Below are 20,704 nucleotides of genomic sequence, written 5' to 3'. Positions count from 1 at the left end.
GTGCTGGGTTCATGGAACGCACGGACCACCGTCGCGGCAAAAGGATGCTTTCCGGATAACAACGGCGGATGCAACTGGTCGTAGGGCAATTGCGCCCGCCCGGCTCGACCACCGAGTCGAAGAATTCCGCCGGAATCTAAAATTGGTGCTAGGGCTAGAATGTTCGATGAAGACGGCAAATTCTTGCCCCTCCGGATGCGGCGGATCTCCTCTTCGAATGTTTCGGTTTGGCAGCTCTTCACCAACTCCAAATATCGGCCGTCCATTTTACTGAGCGCAGCGATGTCGTCCGGGGCTATCTTCACGTCGGTCCAAACGACCGGCGATTCCGGCACGGAAGCAAGCAAGGTGCGGCTAGTCCTCGACTCATCTTTCACCACAAGCCACGGAAGATCAGTCGGCCAGTCCTTTTCGGTCAGCATAAGAAATTCCGGCCCTGTCAGCCACACGGCAGGAAAATTGACGCCGTCTAGGGTGGAACGAGTGGCCGCATCCGCCGGATTCAACAGCCCTGGCACGAACCTCCATTCTTCTTCTTCTGTGATGGTTTGGATTTCTCCGACGCGGTTGCTGACGAATGTTTGATAATCGGCTGCGGTGGCTCGTATCCAATTTCGGACCGTGCTACTGTCGGTCCAGAACCGTCGTCGTTTCACATGAGCTGGAAGAGCTTCTTGAACTGCTCGGGCTACTCGTGCTCCCAGCAGAGCGGCGTTCAATTCCAGCCTTGGAACGGAGATGGTCTTCTTTGGTGCCAACTTGTTTGTCGCCTTTACTTGCCGGACGACAACGCTTCCGTCACCATAGACGCTTCGGACGTAGACCACTGCGGCATAAGCCTCTTCGGAAGCGTCACAGAAAGTGTGTAATTCAGATGAGACGATGTTGGCGGAATCTGGGAAGAGACAGCGCGGCATCTTGACGTCGTTCAGCTGGAGGACAGTCTCGAACCACTGGTCCCACCATCTTCGGTCCTCTCCTTCGACGACGTCCGTCCACTTTAGGCCCTTTTGGCCTAATTCTCGGAGGCGAATCTTAGCCTTAACGATGATTGGAGAGGCGGTGCCCAACGGATCGAACACTCCAGCAACTCGGCTAACCAGCTCCATCCGGGTTAACTCCGTGTAAGACTTCTCGGCAACCTTGAAGCCTAACGTGTCAGTGTGTGTATCCCAAAATACTCCCAGCACCTTCTCTTCGCCGCTGTCGCCTAACGGATGTGTCTTCTGTTCAGCTTTCTCCCCGCATGCCATGGCTCGCATAAATTCTTCGGAATTGGAGACCCAGCTCTGCAGATTCAGGTCCGCTTCGGCCAATCTCGTCTTCATAGCGGAGGCCTCTTGCACGGCGGCTGTCACGGTTGTTGCTGAACTTAAATAATCGTCTACATACATCCGTTCACGTACGACGGCAGCCATCTTTTCGTCTCCGGCATCCTCCATGATTTGACGTACTGCGCGGATGGCGACGAAAGGGGAGCAGCTGGCACCAAAAGGCAGTCGCTCCATCTTGTAAACCGCTGGCTCCGACGTTGCTGCATCTCGCCACAGGAAACAAAAGTACTTCGAATCTTCTGCTGAAAGCCGGAAACGGCTAAACATGGACTCGATGTCAGACGCCCAAGCGATTTCATGCCGACGGAAGCAAGTGACGACGGCGGCCAGCGCAGGTTGAAGAGCAGGGCCACTTAGCATTGCGTCGTTCAATGATTTCCCCTTAAAAGAGGCGGCGGCGTCGAAAACTATTCGTAATTTCACGCCCTTGTAGACACCGTGGTGGGCCAGGAAGTACTTTTCATCCGCTGGATCTTGAACCCGTGATGCATATCCTTGATCCAGAGTTTTCTGCATCGTCATTTCGTAGTCTCGTTCCAAATTCGGCTCGCGCTGGAACCTCCTGAGAAGGCTTTGGAAGCGATTGGCGGCCATGGGTCGATTATTCACGAGGTCCGGCTCCCCCTCCTTCCAGATAATTGGCACCTCATATCCGACGGGTAACCTCCGGGTCTTCTCCTCTGCCATCGCTAGAGCTCGGCGGTCGTCGGCTGATACACATCCGGCGGTGAATTCGGTCCCAAAGGCCTCGGTGTCGCAGAAACGACGAACTTCCGCTGTCAAATTATCCAGGGGGGTCTGGCCAGCAATCGTGCAGCTACGAATGGATGTAACTTGATGGCCTCGGTTGGTAACTCCTCGCACGATCCAACCAAGTCTTGTTTTGCAGGCGATTGGTTCATAATCTCGCCCTTCTCTGGTCTCGCGAGGCACCAAAAGATGCAGGTAGTCTGTACCTACAAGAAGATCCACCTTTCCTCCCACTACTCCGACCGGGAGGTCGCGGAGGTGCGGCCAATTCTGCTTTTCTTTATTCCAATCCGTGATAGGAGTGGGGCTGGCGACCATCTTCATTGTTGAACCTTCCATCGTAAAGATTTCGCCTGATTCAGCGCGCAACTGGAACTGGACTCGTTTGGACTGGTATCGGTTGATGACTCCGCCGGCACCATCCACCGTCAACACCTGCGACGGCCCTTGCAGCCTTAAATTTGACGCAAATGACGTCCTCATCAGGGTGGTATCACTGCCTTCGTCGGCGAAAATATTGGCGAGTATCCAGTTACCATCTGCGGATTGCACGTGCAGCCTCATCATTCCCAGGGCCACTCTCTGTCGGCCAATAACACGAGCGGTTGAAGGACGGGCGTCCGTCGTCGACGGCTTCTCAGTTTCATGAAGCAGGATATGATGAAAGAATCTGCAGTCCGGTTGCTTGCACTGGCGCTTGCTTTGGCAATCTCTTGCTGAATGTCTGCAACTGAAACAGCCGAAACACAGCCGGCGACGCATGCAGAAATTGACCCGTTCACCCACTGAAAGGGCCTTAAAGTCTCCGCAATCTTGGAGCCAATGCCCCTTTTCGCATTTGAAGCAAAAAGGTTTCTTCGTTGAGCCAGCTCCGCCTCCATCTGTAGCTCTTGCGGACGAATGATGAGTCTTAGCTCGACGTGGAAAGGCTCCTCTTGGCGTTGATGATGGCCCTCCTGTCTCGTTGGCTTGATCCGCGGCTATGCTGTAAGCGTTGAGGTAATCGGACGCTCGCTCACAGATCCATGTACCGAAATCGTTGAGGCTGCGGAATTCCAAACGGCCACGTCGTCCCGCGTTCCAATCGAGTCGATCTTGCTGGTTGAGTCTTAAGCAGACCTTCTCGATGATGTCGGCTGATGATGCGGCTCCAATCCTGCTGAGGTCGAAGAGATGGGTCCGAACTCTTTCGGCAAAACGTTTGAACACTCTTGGTTCATTCTTGAATTCAAGTCGTTCGATAGCTTGGATGTGGGCGGCTCGCATCACATCTCTTCGTCCGAATGTCTCTTTCAGACGCACCAGTGCCTGCTTGTAGGCCGTCTCTCCGCCACCGAGCCCGTAGACTACATCCAGACATTCGCCCTTAAGGTAATGTTTTAGTAGTGCCAGCTTTTCTCCTGGGGTCTTCGGAGTATCGTGCACTAATGCACGAAACAGGTCGATCCAACCAAACCATTCAACGGCTTTTCCGTTATAAACGTCCAATTCCGCGGAGACGGCAGAACGAGAGGAGAATTGGCTATGGACCGGAAGTAGAAGGCCAGCATTGTAGAGATCAATCCAATCATCCGGAGCTTCCTGTTTGACGTTCAGGTTTCGTTGCTTGGTCCGCCATTCCTCGGCTGCTGGAGACCGTTTCTCTAGCTGTTGACTAACGGACGAGAAATGATCCGGATCTGGTTGACAGAGATTCAGCTGACGGAGAGCCTCTTGTGCTGCTTCGGCTTCTTCCCAAAGAGCGTTTGCCCGAGCTCTGACTTCATCACACTTCTTTTGAGCCGCTGCGACCTTTTCCTTATGGGCTTGCTCACGTTGCATGGCTGCATCCTTCTGTGCTTGGTCGCGCTGGTCTGCTTCTGACGGTGATATAGGAAACAGCGGCGAATTCTGATCGGGCTGGTCATCAAGTGGGTTTAATACTGATGCGGCTTCTCCTTCGCGACTGGACAGATAAACTTGGGCCGCTGCAATGACTTCATCCCCCTTGGAAGCGTAAGTTAGATGCGTGGCGTCTTGTCGTTCCGCTTCATCATCGTCTTCTTCTACGGCTGTGATTTCTGACTGCAAGACGGAGGTTCTGAGAATAAGATCATCGAGGTGTACCACCAGCGCCTTCACGCCTCTCCGTGAACCTGAAGCGTTGACCAAGGCTGTGAGGCTGGTGACAGCTCTGGTGATCTGTTGTCGTAACGTCGTCCTCTTTTTCTTCAACGTGGTGATAGCTGCAGCGTCCATAGTAGGTGGTGTCGATGGACCCAACGTTGAAGAAGAATCTCGAATCTGCGATGACCGGCCAGGAATCAAGATGAAGAGTTTCGATGACTTGACAGCAGGTTTAGGGCTCGGAATGAGCAACCAACACTAAACCGCCTAGAAGGTGAGAAGAATCTCGATGCAACAAGTAGGATGCAAGAAGGGTCTTGCTTGATGTGGAGAGAGCTCCGGTTCGAAGGACCAAATGTTTCCACTTAATGAAAACCTGAGTTGGCTCGTAAGAGCAAAATCTCTTGTATTGTGTTCGACTTGACTGGTGTTCACATAAATGAACACGGTGTACTTTGTGATAAGGAAGTGGTGGTTCCTGAGAAGGAATAAAATAAGGTTAGGGACATAATCAAAGAGAGAGCGAGTAAAAATTTAGCTACCTGTGAAGACAGGCTACACACAAGGTGAGAATCACTCGTACACAGGGTCAACACCCAGAGGTGTATAGGCCTGGGAGGGAACATACATTATAATTAAGGTGATTGACATGAATTCATAAATAACACATACCAATTAGTGTCCTGTGACACACAAATGTCGGATATATCGTCACACACTAGATTCAACTCGAGTGACGTCTCTGAAGAAACATACGACACAGAATTAGTAGGGAAATGCAACATAAATTCATGATGGAAATACCTTAGAATAAGAAGAACGACACACACACACACACGGGTCCTTAAACCCAGTAAATTGACTTTGGGCAATCACGAACAAATCAGTTAAACACGAGAGAGAGAGAGTGAAAGCCCAGAATTCAACGTGGTTTACAGACGACATTAATTGACAATTGAGAGGGGGAAAAGGGAGGGAGGGAAAACGTTGCCAAATTTCAGACGGGGTGCGCTTTCGCCGATCCAAGTTGTCCAAATTCTTGAATTGATGCGCTATCCACTCGGCCACCGGGATCCTGTTACATATATATTTTAAAACTAAAAATTGCTTTCCATTGAGTCGGTGAGACTAACTTTTTTTTATTTATCTAATCTATAAACATTTCTCACGCGAAATAACCTAAATATTTTTTTAACAAAATGATGTCCAAATAATAATAATAAAAAAATGGATATAATTGAAATTAATTCAAAAAGATGATATACCTATTGCTAGATGAGATCCTCTCCCGTCTCACGATAATCGATGAACTGTCCATGGTCCAATTGATGACCGGTAAATTATTTTGTTCATTAATATTGTTCCGATGCTTTATCCACTCGGCCACCGCGCTCCTATTGCTTTATTATTTTTTTTTAAATTAAATATTCCTTCCGATCGAATAAAATTTATAACCGTCTGTAAGACTTATTTGTTGTCGTCCATTGATTTATATTTTTAACTGTCTTTTCCCTTATGTATATATGTAATAACATATTTTGCCTATCAGATAATTATATTGTATACTTTTTAAATTTATTTTGACCGATGTTCAACATGTCCACTCGTCTGTAATACGCAATACCTCGTCAACTTGAGCGACGTGACTTATCACTAATGATGAAGCAAATAATAACTATGTATTTCTTGACACTATAAAAAAAAGAACGCTTCTCTCAGATTTAACAAGCGATCCACGAATCAAGTAGACCAAAATCCCGGAGCGGCTTTCCAGATCTAAATCCGGAAAAGGCCTTAAAAATATAAAAAAAATATAGTCATGTTCGTCTCTGCACGCCGGATTTACCTGCGTTTGCAGAAAGACGAAATTCCCGCCCGTTTACGAGATATTAAGCGTTAAAGTGTGGGTTTTTTGAATTTTGTCAGAAATGGGGGGTGCTTTTACATCGCTTTTCGGAAAAGCAAGGGAGCTAGAGTAAAAACTAATTTTGTAGAAAGGTTTATTGCTATGTCAACCACCAGAATCCAAAAGGAATTTTCTTTCCGGATTTTATTGGTTGAGTTATGACTAATTTCCTGAGAGGCTCATTTTTCCCTTTTCCCTCTCTGTCAGGCAGCCATTTTATTGTACTCTCCTCCGCGCCCCTTGCGGAAGCCAGCTTGGTTCCACTAAATATGAAGGCCGATATGACTTCTATGGGTCTAAAATGAAGGCCAACAGATAAAACCTTCTGCTTGCTTCCGCAAGGAGCGCGGCGGAGAGTACAAAAAAATGGCTGCCAGACAGAGAGGGAAAAGGGAAAAATGAGCCTCTCAGGAAATTAGTCATAACTCAACCAATAAAATCCGGAAAGAAAATTCCTTTTGGATTTCGGTGGTTGACATAGCAATAAACCTTTCTATAAAATTAGTTTTTACTCTAGCTCCCTTGCTTTTCCGAAAAGCGATGTAAAAGCACCCCCCATTTCTGACAAAATTCAAAAAACCCACACTTTAACGCTTAATATCTCGTAAACGGGCGGGAATTTCGTCTTTCTGCAAACGCAGGTAAATCCGGCGTGCAGAGACGAACATGACTATATTTTTTTTATATTTTTAAGGCCTTTTCCGGATTTAGATCTGGAAAGCCGCTCCGGGATTTTGGTCTACTTGATTCGTGGATCGCTTGTTAAATATTATGGAGCATTCTCTTCCTGCGTTGCGCATTCTCCGCAAATGTGAAAATCTCATTTGTGTCCAAGTTGGTCTGTGTCGCCTACAGGGGAAAACCAACTTCTCCTCGGTAAAAAATTATTTTAAAATTATTTATTTTAAAATTATTTTCTCACGCGAAATCACCGAAATAATAATTAAAAAAAAAAGTCCAAATAATCCGAAAAAAATTGATACAATAGAAATTATTTCAAAAAGATGATATACCTACTGCTAGATTAGATCCTCTCCCGTCTCACGATAATCGATGAACTGTCCATGGTCCAATTGATGACCGGTAAATTGTTTGTTCATTAATATTGTTCCGATGCGTTATCCACTCGCCCACCGTGCTCCTATTAATATATATTTTTTTAAATTAAATATTCCTTCCGATCGAATAAAATTTATAACAGGATGTAAGACTAATTTTTTGTAGTCCATTGATTTATATTTTTAACCTGATGTGTATGTATACGTAATAATATATTCTGCCTATCAGATAATTTTTTAAATTTATGTTTACCGACGTTCAACGTGTCCACTCGTCTGTAATACGCAATACCTCGTCAACTTGAGTGACGTGACTTATCACTTATGAAGAAACTAATAAAGCTCTTGTTGTACTATCCAGTAATTGTAACTGGCAATGAATTAATGAGGCTAATAACTATTTCTTGACACTATAAAAAAAAGAGACTAATGAACGCTTCTCTCAGGTTTGAAAAGGCTACTGCTTACAATTGCACTTTTGGTACATGAGACTATCATTTCACATGTCTAGTGTCTAGTGTGTGAATATTTAATGACGTGCAGCGTCTGTTTCGTCTTCCATTGAACCTTGACATTTAGCGTACGCACGTACCCCAAGGAAGAATACGTTACCCTTTTGAGAGGACAATTATGCTATCCTCTTCGGTTCCCAAGAACTAACTTTGGTTCAAAGAAAGTTTTATTCTGCGCAACGAAAAAACCCGCAAACTTTTTGTTTCTTCAACGAGAAACCTACCTATTGATTTATACTAATACAGTTCTTGTTTACTTTGTGTCCATCAGCTTAAATATAAAGGAAACGAAGACTTGATGTCCACAAAAGATTTCGTTTATAGAAATCCTTTACGCAGATCTTTTGAAGGTAAAACCTATTTGAACTTGTCACAACAAATCCGGAAGATGGATGTAACCAAATTACCTTCTTTAAATGAAATACAGATAGGTCTATCTCGTTCACGACAAGAGTTTTGACAGCCTGGGGGGAGAGAATTCAATTCAAATGTGATTCTGCGTTCCGTGATAGAAAACCAGTTCCTTCCATCCACCCCTAGGAGACCAGACATGTTCTAAGAGAAAATTTTTGTTCGCGATTATTTTTAGTTTTCCTGATTTGGCATAAACACAAATTTGATCTCCGTGACTCGGTGAGCTCTGTCACGTTGAGTCTGTCACGCAATTCACTTTGAGCCACGCAACACAGCTTAGCCATCTGACCAATTCAACGCTAGATGGCATCGATTATACAGATCTAAACGGGTTCGTGAAATTGTTTTTTTTTTTCGTTCGTGAATTTTCCTTGGATGGTTCTATATAGCTTCTACCTGGCAAAGAAATTGGCCAACCGTTCAAATTGCGCCCGGGCATCAGAATAATCGACTTACAAGGCCGAGGTTGGGGTTTGTCTGCTGCTGATATGCCCGACTGCTGATTACAGTAAACACAGAATAAGCATTAGACTTTTCCCGGGATTCCCGCCTATTTTATTCTTTCGGAATCTTATCCATCAAGTTAGCACTTATATAAATACGGCCAACCCGCTTGAAACTTCCGCATGAAACTGATCTGCCCGCTGAATTTCCTGATCGAACGCAATCACGCCAATTTCGATTGAAGCCCACCTGAATCGATTCCCGGTATATGTCGTGCGCCAGACGACGTTTGACAATGATGAATCAAATCCGAAATTCCCCTAATCAATTCACATTGGCAAGATACGCGTAGAAACGCCAAGCGTTGCCACAGCGGAATAATAACGTGTCCTATACGACCGTACCCCATTCCAAAGAACGCTCAATAGTTTCACGGGAAACAAAACCAGCGCTTGCTGATGCCAACATGTATCATAAATACACAAAAACTTTTTCGTGCCCCCGTGTAGTACGTACCTACGTATAGCTACTATACCACTACTTTGGCATGATATTATATTCTCGGATTACAAAAGCTCCGTCTCACGGATATCACGATCATGATATGCCTAGCTCTCCTTTCGATTATATTGTACGTAAAGTAAAGCCGTAAATCTCGAAAAGAAGTAGGACGCAAATCGACATGCCCGCCGTGAAAAATAAATTTGACAGGAAGTTGGTCGCAGCAGAGAATAGAAATAGGAAGCTCATCGGGATCGTGTTTCTTGAGCACCCTTCTTTTTTGGCAGACGGGCTAACATACATAGCCTACATTATATTCCTTTCTTCGAATTTCCTCTCTAGCTAGACGTTTGTAATGGTAATTCACCACCAACACAAATTCTTGTGAAATGGAGCTATTCAAATCTATATTCTACCGGAGGTAAAAACCCAGTTCATTGTAAATATATCTGGCATGATTGATGATGCATTGAAATTCTTTTTTTATTTCAAGTTTGGTGGACTTTTCTATAAGTAGTCTCTATTCAAACTGTAGGTACAAAAGATTATTTTTACATCTCCAAGAAGGTTTTGATTTGATTTTCTAAAACTAATACTATATATTTTGAGATGGAAAATCACGCGTGAGATAACCAGCCAGCGCCCATTGATTTTTTCTGTAAGGTACGTATATAGGTTTTGTCGTCTACACCGCGGGAACTACCGTGGAATACGTGGAATATACATCAGTTGACATCGTCAATCGATTGATCACAAACCATCCGAACAGGATCACCCCCCCCCCCTCCCCCCTAATATACAACAGGAAACTAAAAGGAAAGAGGACCATATACCCAACCCGGTAAATGTTAGCTAGTCTTATATATTTCATTATTATTAGTGTTTCCGCTTCGGAGAAGAAGAGGTGAACGAATTTACAATGCAAATGCATTTTTTATTTGTTTAGTGCCGGCATCCAACATCCCAAACAGTAGTACTATAGCGGAAAGCACTTTGAGGCCTCGTCCGCTCCAATCAAACTATCAAAGAAGGTGGATAACACACACAGTGTTGGTTGTGTTATGCAATCTCGGCATATATGGAGCCTTTGGATAGATCTAAAAATATTCGCCATTTCGACAGCGGGCAGTCTATAACTGCACATAAAAATGGCAGGGCGTCAAACAATAAAATATTACACGCACACATTTATTGCGGTGAATATTGATTAGATTTCACGTCGCCGTGTATAATATATAGAGCTTAATCAATATTTGTAGACGATTTGGCTACTGCTAACCAAAAGAGATGGAATCTATAAATCAAATAAGGCGCCATCTTATAGATCGATATAAATTTAGATTGAAAAAGTCTCCTGTTTTATTTTGTCTTATATTATTATATTATTTTAAATGCTGGGTATAGGCGCGGGAGAATGTAATAATTTTAAAAGGTTCTCTGGCGTGCTGGTGGCGCGCACATTCACCTGCCGTAATCCCTTGCCGCGATCAAATTGCGGTGCCATAAATCTCGACTTTTTTCCATATCGTTTATATACGGTGGGCTCTTGTGTAATATACTGATGTGCGTGATAGACAGATTGATCGCGGGTTCGTCGAGTCTGTACTATACAAAAAGGTCAGCATCGAACGTCCAGCGCTGGAAATCCGCCATGCGGATAATCAATTCATCACAAAAGTCTCATTTTAGTTTCATTCCAACTCGCAATCAATCATTCTTTTTATTACGTAATCCCCCCCCAAAAAATAAGATTTGATTATTCATTCTGACCAACTTCTTAAACTTTGACTAGAACCGAATAATGTCGACATTGACTTGGACATTGATTATTAAATCTAGAAGGTACGAAATCGGACTTTGACGTTGTCACATGCACACACACGCGACTCTTTTCACTCTTCTTTCCTATATATCCCAGTTGTGTGCTGCAGTCGCTATCGATTGACGGCCCTCCTACATCTCTCTCTCTCTCCCCCAAGTCGAGCGAAATGCACCGTGCGTGTGTGTGTGACTGCGGGACCGGAGAGGTGCTCGGCTGAGTCCCGCCCGCTTTTAGGTCCGTCGTATTGAAATCGATATGATTGCGCGCGACGCGCCAACCAGAAGAACAGAATCTTAAAAAAGAAAAAGAAAAACGAACACTGCGTACATGTATATTATAAGATGTCTGGGAGAATCTCTCACGTCAAAGAACCAACGGGGTGGAAAAATAAAATGTATCAAATGATTTTCCTTTTTTTTATTACTGACGTAATTTTCTTTCTTGATGTCTGAGCGTGAAAGTTTGGCGCATCCCTATTCGTCCACTTGCCAATTTCCCGTCTCTCTTTTTGTTTTAATTAACTGCCAGCAGTTTGAACATGGGGGAGGGGGAGCTGGCAAAGTCACGCTGACGCTATTGTGACGTCCAAATTCATTCGAGGCGTGGCATTTCTCTAGAAAGGAATAAAGGACATCTCTATCAGGATGAAGAAGAAGAAGAATCTCGTGGTGTTGTTTCCTCTATCTCTCTTTTATGTGTCTCAATAGAAAAAAGAAAACATAAAAAAAGAAGAAAGAAGCAAAGAATCAATTCCGGTATCTCTTTCTATCTCTCCATCCGTGTTACGTCAGTTGCGGGGGGCTTGGTATATATACTTGCCTTCCGTCTATATAGAGAGCTATATACTATACTACCAAACTCCTCCCCTATCTTCCAATCAACGCCAAAAAAGGGGGGAAATAGAAAAAGCTTCGCTGAATGGCGACTGCTGGCTGGGTGTTATATAGCCAACTTTTTTCAGAGACTCAACATCACTCACTACTGTAAGGAATAGGGGGAAAAGTCTTGGTGATCTTCCTAGGTGAAAGATCATGTCGCCATCTAATTTCTTCTCGGCTTTTATATGTCTGCACAATGTAAAAATACCTGCGCTCGGCTGCTAAAGTTGTATAAGGTGATTAACAACACGCCGAATATCCACACATTCGGTGACGAATCGATATTTTATTTTTTGCTGAACCAATGAAGTATAAGCCACACACAGTCTTTTATAAATAGAATATCTATCTCGACGATTAGACCGTTGGCTGCTGGCTATAGGATCAAAAGAGTGATGGCTTCCAGGTGTGTGATTTTTTCGCGGGAATTTCAAATGATTCCTTATTTTTATTTTTTAACCTTTCATTTCACAAAAAAAGAAAACAAATTTCAACTTCGTGAAAGAGCCTGAAGACAGCCGTTGGAAGTAGTATTCCCTGAGGGTCGTCGCCGTGAGTGCGGGACTTCAATGACGACAGCAGAAGGTAGTATATGAAGAAAAAGGAAATCCCGCGTTCGTTACTTCTCCGATCCAATCAGTCGGATTGCCGCACACTGGAACATCCAGCCGGAGCACTTAGTATATATCCCCCACCCACAGCAGTCTATAACATATGCGGTCTTGTTTCTCTTCTCTCCCATCGTTTATTTTGACGTCAAGACGGAAGACGAAGAAGGAAGCCGAGCTTAATAAACTAATGAAGATGGATTATTATTATTATAGAGTGAGCGGCCCCAAAATGTCATTCCACTCGACCGGGCAGAAAATAAAGAAGAAGAAAAAAACTTTTATATTTGCTCAAAAGACAATAAATCACTGGAGCAGCAAAAGTCTACGTGTGTTGTTCTTATAACGCAGCAGTAACAGCACCCACTGGAAAAAATAGAATAATAATAGTAAAAGTTTCAATTTCACTCTATCTCGTCTATATAACGCGTATAGAGATATTTACGCAGCAGCTAGATACATCTAGCTCAATCATTTCCTTTTATTCATGGATATATATTGGATAGAATAAAAGATCAAAGACGAAGGCGACTTTATAATGACCAAGGGGGGCGTTGCTGGGCGCACATAGTTGGAGGACAAAGGACTGAAAGGAGCTAGAGACTAAGAGATTTTGTAGTTATTTTTCTTTGTGTGTTATAGTATCTTTTTTTGATTTTATTTTTATAAATAGACGCTGTCGTCGTCGCTCCTACCGAGTTTAGTAATCAGGATGATATTACAAACACCTCATCCCCTCCCCGATCAGGATCTCTTGTATCGTGTGCGCTCCTATATAATGACGACGACGACGACGACGGATAATTGCCGTGCGACGATGTCGTGTTGGCTGGATGGAGAGAGGATCTACGGGACATGCGTCGAAAAAGCCCTGCACACACGCTCACATGACTGCAGGGCTACTACTACACACAGAGAGATATATATAAAGAATCGGGCTTGGTAGAGTATATAGGACGACGACGATCCGGCGCTGGAGCTGCTGGAGGAGCTCAGTCAAGTGCTGACGGTGGGAACGGCAAGGAGGCCGCCGGATGAGCAGTGTTGTGCGTGTCGTGTGTGACTTACGAATGATTCGTTTATTTTTTTTTTAATCAATCACTTGAAATCTTTTTTCTATAAGATCTTTTTAAATTTTAACCAACCAACCGACCGAAATAAATGATTCAAATCAATTTTTTCATTCGAGAATGAAGTGCGGCTAGTATTTTCAGTGTGTCGTGTTGTTATCCATTTGCCAAAAATAAGTCGATCCAGTTTGATATTAGTAGCTTGTTGAAAAATTAATTTGAAAGAAATACCTGCGCAATAAATTGTTGACGTAATATAGAATAAGAAAATATGGGGGAAAACAGATTTCTGTTGGTTGTGGGATCCTTTGTCCTGGCCCTCCATTGGCAAGGCTCTTCCTGCCAGCAACATCAGCAGGAGTCGACTGGCTATCGACTGGCAGGTCAACGACCGACGGATAACATCACAGTCCTGGTTGCCGACAGTCTCAGCCGCCAAGAAGATGACGCTTCCATCATGGGCCCGTTCGTTCCCTATCGGGAATCACGTCCGGCTCATCATCCATCATGGAAGCCGCTCGTCCTAGACGGAGGCCAAGATGAGAAGCCGAGAGTTCGACGTGACGATTCTTCCAGTTCTTCAAATCACAACAATAAAGGACGTCCAGCTGTCCAGGACGAGCATCACAGTGTCAAGGACAACAGTCGGCTCCTAGTTCAGACCCTGAACGGACTGGTGCGAGGAACGACTAAACCGGCTCTAGGCGACACCGTCGACGTCTTCCTGGGCGTAAGAAATGACAAAAAAATAAAAACTGTCGAAATAATAATAATTTCCTGATTATATAATCCGCCCGGATGTATATACTATTATTATATAGATCCCGTTCGCCAAGCCACCTTTGGGCAACCTGCGATTCAAGAAGCCCGTCCCTATCGATCCGTGGCAGGGGGTCTACGACGCCCAGCATTTGCCCAACTCGTGCCAGCAGGAGCGCTACGACGTCTTCCCAGGCTTCCGCGGTGAGGAAATGTGGAATCCCAACACGCCCATCTCCGAGGATTGTCTCTATCTCAATCTCTGGGTTCCAACCAAACTGCGGCGCAGTCCAACCAACAACAGTCACGGCAACGGCACAGTCCTCATTTGGATCTACGGCGGCGGCTACATGAGCGGCACATCCACCCTGGAAGTCTACGACGCTCTGATCCTGGCCGGAACCAACGACATCATCGTCGTTTCCTTCAATTACCGCGTGGGCGCCTTCGGCTTCCTCTACCTGGACGACGAGGACGCCCCTGGAAACATGGGACTCTACGACCAGGCCCTGGCCATCAAATGGATCAAGGACAACATCCGATCCTTTGGCGGCGATCCTAATTCTTTGACGCTGTTTGGCGAGTCGGCCGGGGCCGGCTCGGTCAGCGTTCACCTCCTGTCGCCCATCAGCGGCCATTTGGCCAGGAGGGCCATCATGCAGAGCGGCTCTGTTAATGCGCCCTGGAGCTACATGACGGCCGAAACGTCGAAAAGGATCGCCATGGCGTTGGTCAACGACGTCGGCTGCAACTCGTCGATGGTCGGCGTCGACACGCCGGCCGTCATGGAATGCATGAGGGCCGTCGAGGCTAAAAATCTCTCGCTGATCCAGTGGAATTCCTACTGGGGAATTCTCGGCTTCCCGTCGGCGCCCACCATCGACGGCGTCTTCCTGCCCAAACATCCCAAAGACATGCTCAAAGAAGGTGGGTTCTCCGATGCCGAAATCCTGGTCGGAACCAATCAAGACGAAGGTATTTAAAATACAGCTAATTAATAGAATTGGGTCTTCCCTGGGAAGACAAATAGGCCTAAATAAATATTACCTGGAAATAACTTATCGATTGGTGTCGTTTGGCTTTATACCGCTTTATACACAACTTCTGGCAGCTTTCAATATTTTTATGTGTGTGCACCAGCACTTTTGGGTTGCCTGGAACTCATTAAATTTTTCTTCAAAAATTCCCAGGGACGTACTTTATCTTGTACGATTTCATCCAGTACTTTAAGAAAGACGATCCCAGCGTTCTGGAAAGGGAAAAGTTTCTCGAGATCATCAATACGATATTCAAAACTTGGTCGCAACTGGAGCGAGAGGCCATCATCTTTCAGGTTGATTTCTTATACTAGTCCCAGCATTTTTCAAAAAATATTCCCAGGACAGAGAAATAATTTGATTATATCATTGCCCTGCCTTCAGTACACCGACTGGGATCACATCGAGAACGGCTACTTGAACCAGAAAATGATTGGAGACGTCGTAGGAGGTATGTGATGATGGCGGTCCTCACCTATATAACTGAAATCAATAATAATAAACTGTTCTGTTATCTATTATATATGTGTATATAGATTATTACTTTACTTGCCCAACAAACTACTTTGCTCAGAAGTTCGCCGAGCACGGGACGAACGTCTACTACTATCACTTCACCCAGGTCTGTTGATTATTTGTAATTGAATCAGATTTAATTCTTTGGATATTAGTTGAGAAAATAGCCAAATTACATTTGAAATTCAAAAGAGATTTAAAGAGTTGAGTCGCAATTTGAAATATAAGCTAACAGTATATTTGGCCGAAATTTCCAAAGAGATCGAGCACGAACCCTTGGGGGCAATGGATGGGAGTGATGCACGCCGATGAGGTCGAGTACGTTTTCGGTCATCCGCTCAACATGTCGCGTGACTACACGACCAGCGAACGGGAACTCAGCCGCCGAGTTATGAAATACTTTGCCACTTTCGCTAAAACCGGGTGAGTCCCCCCATCAGCTGTCTTCTATAGATCTGAATAACATCTTATTCTCTCTATCCAAAACAATCAACTCTAAAAAAGAAATGTATTGCAAATATGATGGATGGAGAGATCTTGATAATAATAACTCAATGAGCTGGACTGCTCCCCCGTAATTAATTTCATCCTTCGGCTGTCACGTCATCATTCATAAACATAATAGCCCCTCCAGCGATACACACATATCGTAGTGTATCTATAGTTTATGATTTTTAAAAAATGTCTAGATCTACTGAGCTAATATCTAATCAAATAGTTAGATAGAAAGAGATTGAATCAACTTGCAACGTCTACACCAATCGGCGGGAGAGTTGGCTGGATATATTTTATTGATTGGAGCTCACGAGAGAGAGAGTAGTAGTGATATAGCTGCCGGAATGGCATATCAAGAACGTGAGGGAATATATACATCACACGCAATAAGTCTGAACGACGTAGGAGGATCAGCTGGAATAGCGGCAACATGCCGCGTGCCGTGTGATTTTCACTTGGCAACGGGTAAAAGGTTAAACGCTGTCGATCGCAATTGGATGTCGCATCCGACACACAGCGGACTTGTTATTATTATTCTTCTTCTTTCATTCATCGAAACAGTTTCCATGACAACTGCTGGATGGGCAAATAATAAAAATAAATAAATAAGGTGACTCGTTTTGATTCCGGAAGTTTGTAGGAGGATCCACGTGCAATTCCGGGGGAATCTATAAACGACGTGGGCGTTTCCTTTTTTTGTCCTAGACAGGCAGATTGTCTTCCACACGAAAATTTTGATGATTAACCCAATCGAGAAATAACTTTGAGAATTTCTTTCTTCGTGACAAAAGAAAAATGTCGTGAATAAAAACAAGCGCTCACTTGCATTTATTGTGTACTACGCACACACTTACTCACCTTGACACGATCTGCTGGAAACAGCCAATCTGCTTGCAGCTAGCGGGTCTGCTGTCTAATATAACGGCGGTCTCGTTATACACACATTTCCGGGATTTCGTTCAACGTCTTTCTCTTTTGTGTCATTTCTCAGCCACCACTGCCAATGCTTTGTTATTTGTATGTCCCTCTAAATCTATCTATATATCTGATATAGTATATTACACGTATAGTATTATATATTGGCACGGCGTGAGGGCATTTCGGGTTTTTAGAAACAATGAGATGTGGGTGGGCCACTAAAAAGGAATTAAGGTCCGTCCATAAGAGAACATTTCTTATCGCTGTGAGTTGTCCCAGACTCTATATAACAGCATATCTCCAATTCTAAATATTATAAAGGCGACTATTATATGCACACACACAAGACGTGCTGCTGCCATGTCTCGGGGTCCCCCCCCCCCCCCCCCGCAGTCAAATATCGCGTGTGGCCGTGCTATGTGTGTGTTTAAAAGTTGTCTTTTTTTGTTGCTGTGGTCCGGAATTGTTCACCTTCGAGGTTTTGTTTTGTTTTGTTTTTCTTTGCCAATCTCTGCGATCGATCTCCGTTTTGAAACTGTTTGGCTTTTGCCACATCCAGCGCCAGGGATTTTATATCGACCAGGCGCCGCTGGTCTTATATAATCTCCTTGGGGCCCTCTTATCATTTAAAAATTGTTATGAATAGAAGTTAGAACTGGTTTATTCATTTTGAAAAACAACTAAAATCCATTCAAAATTCAGCGAGATATCCCCATTCAACAATTTCATTCTGGGGCTTTCGGACTATATCGGGCCGAGTCATCCATCTAAATCGTTCGTTTATAGTCACGTGACATTCATCAGACGACACAACTCACCTTCGATTTTTTCGTCCCTTTTTCTAATCAAATAAAAACACGGCGCCCCTATATAAACACACACTCACGCCAGCAGCAGCACGTACACACTGCAGCTAGCTCTCCTATCTACATATGTGGGAATTCATTTCCATTAAATATCTCTCTCTCTCTCTCCTCGGCGCGTCCCCCTAAACGCCCTTTTTTGATCATTATTGTCCAACTAAAAAAGGATTTGGATGTTGTTTGGCTTTTCTTCTATAATACCTGTGTGTGTGTGTGTGTGTGTGTGTTGACGTGCTTTGAATACCGAAAGGACTTGAAGAAAAGAAAAAAGGAAATAAAATAAAAAAAAAGTAGTTGACGATTATAAACCGACCGCCCACCAAGGCCGCCATATATATCGCTGGCTATTCTCTTTTGACACACAACTTGGGAGCTAATAGACGCCCCTGTACACCTTTTTTTTTTTTCTTCTTTCCTTTGGGTATTCATCATTCCTTTTTATTTTTTGGGGAAAAAATAAACTCAAAGGAAATGCATACATAAAGAAATCAAAGAAAAATGGCGACAATTGGCTCTTCTCTTTTTAAACATGTCGGAAGATGAGACGTTCAACATTTTCTTGGATTTTTTTTTTCGTGTGTGCGGTCGCTCCCGATGATCGTATATCGTAAAAAAAATAAAATAAAAGACTTGAGCTTGGGCGACCTTGTCTCTCATCGCCCCATGTTTCATTGCCCGTTTCATTGATGTTATTTCTCCGGGGAATATATATAAATTTTTACAGTCGAGTCGTTTTTCGCTCTTCCCTTTTCTAGAATTCATTGGACTCTATATATTTTCCCCCTTTATTTTGATGTTCTTCGGCCATTTGTGTTGCATAACACCAAACGGTTTTAAAAAAAAAGCGGTTTAACGGCCACCGTCAATCAAGTGTCAACCGTGAACAATATGTTGTGTGTGTGTGTGTGTGGGTTGGCTAATATTTATTTCCCCGTGAGCAAAAATGAGCCAAAGAGGGTTTTTTTCTACATTCAAGTTTCTTTGATTTGATTTGATTTCGGGTGGAATAGGAAACCGGTGGCGGACGACACGCTGTGGCCGATTTATTCACGAAACGAGCCGCGTTATTTCATTCTGAACGGGGAAGTTCGCGGAATCGGACACGGACCCAGGGCGACGGCCTGCGCATTCTGGAATGAATTCATGCCACTCATCACAGCACGTCAAGGTAGTACATAGTTAATTCAATTGAATTGATTAAATTTATTTATTTTAATTTAATTTATTTTTGGTTTCAATTTTAAATTTGGTGCAAAAAAAAGGTACGAATCAGTGCGATCCTGACGTTCTGCTGTCTCTGCGTGGAACAGCTTCCAGCATCCCGAAATCTTCCGGCTGTAGTGGAATCTTCCCAGTTATGCTGTGCTGGTTAATCATGGCCATCTACGCCATTTAAAAATAATAAAAAAATGACATTTTGAAATGCGTTTTGTGCTGACGACGACGAAGAAATATGTGCTGAAACTATAAAAACGATGAATATTATTATCCATATGATTTTTTTTTCATTTTTGGATTAGCGGCTCGCGAGCCAAATTTGTATTGATCCTTTGGTCTACATATAATCTTAATTAACTCTTTATATATCTCATATATAAAACACACCAACCGTTTTTTGATATCATCATTTAATAATTCCACTCCTATTCTGCATATTATTGTATACGCGCGGCACTATATCCCATCCCTCCAGAAGATGACCTCCACAGTGCTATCGATATATATACAAATCCACAAAAAAAAGAAATGATTTCTTATCCATTTTAAACACTTTATTATACTATTCCCTCGGCTGTGTCACACACACAAAACAAAAAAATGACATTTTGTTTAAAAAAAAAAAACATTAAATTAATAAGAACAAATTAAAGAATATAATCATTCAAATTCGATTATTTATCGGCACCACATCATTAAATAATAAAATAAAGGAAAATCTAGAATTGGAAATGAGTATAATTTGGGGTGAAGAGCTGCACGATAAAGCAAATAGAAATCGTTTGTCTTTTATATTTTTATTATTTTCAGACTGCGCTTATTTATTTGTCATTGTGGAATATCGACGGCCTTGGCTCTGTGAACTGCTCAGACGAAACAGGTCTGCCTTTACTGGAGCATTATAGGTCTCTCTTATACTTTTTCTCAATTTAATAATTTATTATTCCATCGGCAAACAATCGAAAAGATAAAAAAAAAACGCATACAATTACAGCTAGCAAAGAAAATGTGTGTGAAACTCAAATCGTGAAAACGAAAAAATAGCGGTTCATATGCATAAAAATACCTGTTTCTATTTTGATTTTTTAAAAATTTAATTTTGTTTGGTTTTGTTTCATCTGTAATATGATACCTGGTTGGGTTGGAAAGCGATCGATCTTGGTCAACTGTAATCATCACGTCTGGCGTAAGAGTGTGCAACTGAGCGAAATGGAAATAATCACGAGCTCTGCTGAATTTATACATCTCAATTGCAAATAGGGAATTCTACATGTCGTGTATATATTCAAAAGTATGGGAAACTCTCATCAAGGAAGGTGTACACATTGGGTTGCTGCTGTCGAGCGTGTCTAGGGCAACACACAGTGTCAAACCCACACACACATCTATACGACTCATCCAAGGTCCACCTTTCTGGACGCCCAGCTCAATGTTGTTGTTCTTTTCTGTCGTCCTGGGCTTTTTTATTATTTATCAAGAAGTACTGCTGCTGCTG

The 20,704-nt window shown here is 43.4% G+C and overlaps 2 protein-coding genes and 1 long non-coding RNA gene across 3 annotated transcripts; 1 reads left to right on the top strand and 2 right to left on the bottom strand.

The window, feature by feature from the left end:
* Positions 1-9: 9 nt before the first annotated feature.
* On the bottom strand, positions 10-4,322 carry LOC124321695. The gene is made up of 2 exons (XM_046784245.1): positions 113-4,322; positions 10-47 (listed from the first exon to the last, which is right to left on the bottom strand). The coding sequence occupies exons 1-2, from the start codon at positions 4,320-4,322 to the stop codon at positions 10-12; spliced, it is 4,248 nt and encodes a 1,415-aa protein (XP_046640201.1).
* Positions 4,323-4,561: 239 nt separating this feature from the next.
* Positions 4,562-5,122, bottom strand: LOC124338237. Its single transcript, XR_006917701.1, has 4 exons — positions 4,995-5,122; positions 4,863-4,932; positions 4,733-4,802; positions 4,562-4,668 (listed from the first exon to the last, which is right to left on the bottom strand). It is a non-coding gene; the product is annotated as an uncharacterized LOC124338237 (long non-coding RNA).
* Positions 5,123-13,463: 8,341 nt separating this feature from the next.
* On the top strand, positions 13,464-20,072 carry LOC124326947 (acetylcholinesterase-like). Its single transcript, XM_046785664.1, has 8 exons — positions 13,464-14,133; positions 14,225-15,137; positions 15,353-15,495; positions 15,584-15,650; positions 15,736-15,821; positions 15,975-16,138; positions 19,002-19,159; positions 19,254-20,072. Exons 1-8 carry the CDS (start codon positions 13,675-13,677, stop codon positions 19,385-19,387), a joined length of 2,124 nt encoding a protein of 707 aa, XP_046641620.1. The 5' UTR covers positions 13,464-13,674; the 3' UTR covers positions 19,388-20,072.
* Positions 20,073-20,704: the final 632 nt, after the last annotated feature.

Source organism: Daphnia pulicaria, chromosome 1 (assembly GCF_021234035.1).
Source record: "Daphnia pulicaria isolate SC F1-1A chromosome 1, SC_F0-13Bv2, whole genome shotgun sequence".
NCBI classification, from domain to species: domain Eukaryota; kingdom Metazoa; phylum Arthropoda; class Branchiopoda; order Diplostraca; family Daphniidae; genus Daphnia; species Daphnia pulicaria.
This window is presented reverse-complemented; position numbering and strand designations above follow the sequence as displayed.

Bases quoted from the DNA above. Each gene is read 5' to 3' on its own strand.
- LOC124321695 (XM_046784245.1), bottom strand. From the start codon at position 4,322: ATGGACGCTGCAGCTATCACCACGTTGAAGAAAAAGAGGACGACGTTA. The intron at 48-112 runs GTGGTCGAGCCG...TTATCCGGAAAG, and splicing joins CGGCGGAATTCTTCGACTCG to CATCCTTTTGCCGCGACGGT.
- LOC124326947 (XM_046785664.1), top strand. From the start codon at position 13,675: ATGGGGGAAAACAGATTTCTGTTGGTTGTGGGATCCTTTGTCCTGGCC. The intron at 14,134-14,224 runs GTAAGAAATGAC...ATTATTATATAG, and splicing joins CCGTCGACGTCTTCCTGGGC to ATCCCGTTCGCCAAGCCACC. The intron at 15,496-15,583 runs GTTGATTTCTTA...CCCTGCCTTCAG, and splicing joins GAGAGGCCATCATCTTTCAG to TACACCGACTGGGATCACAT.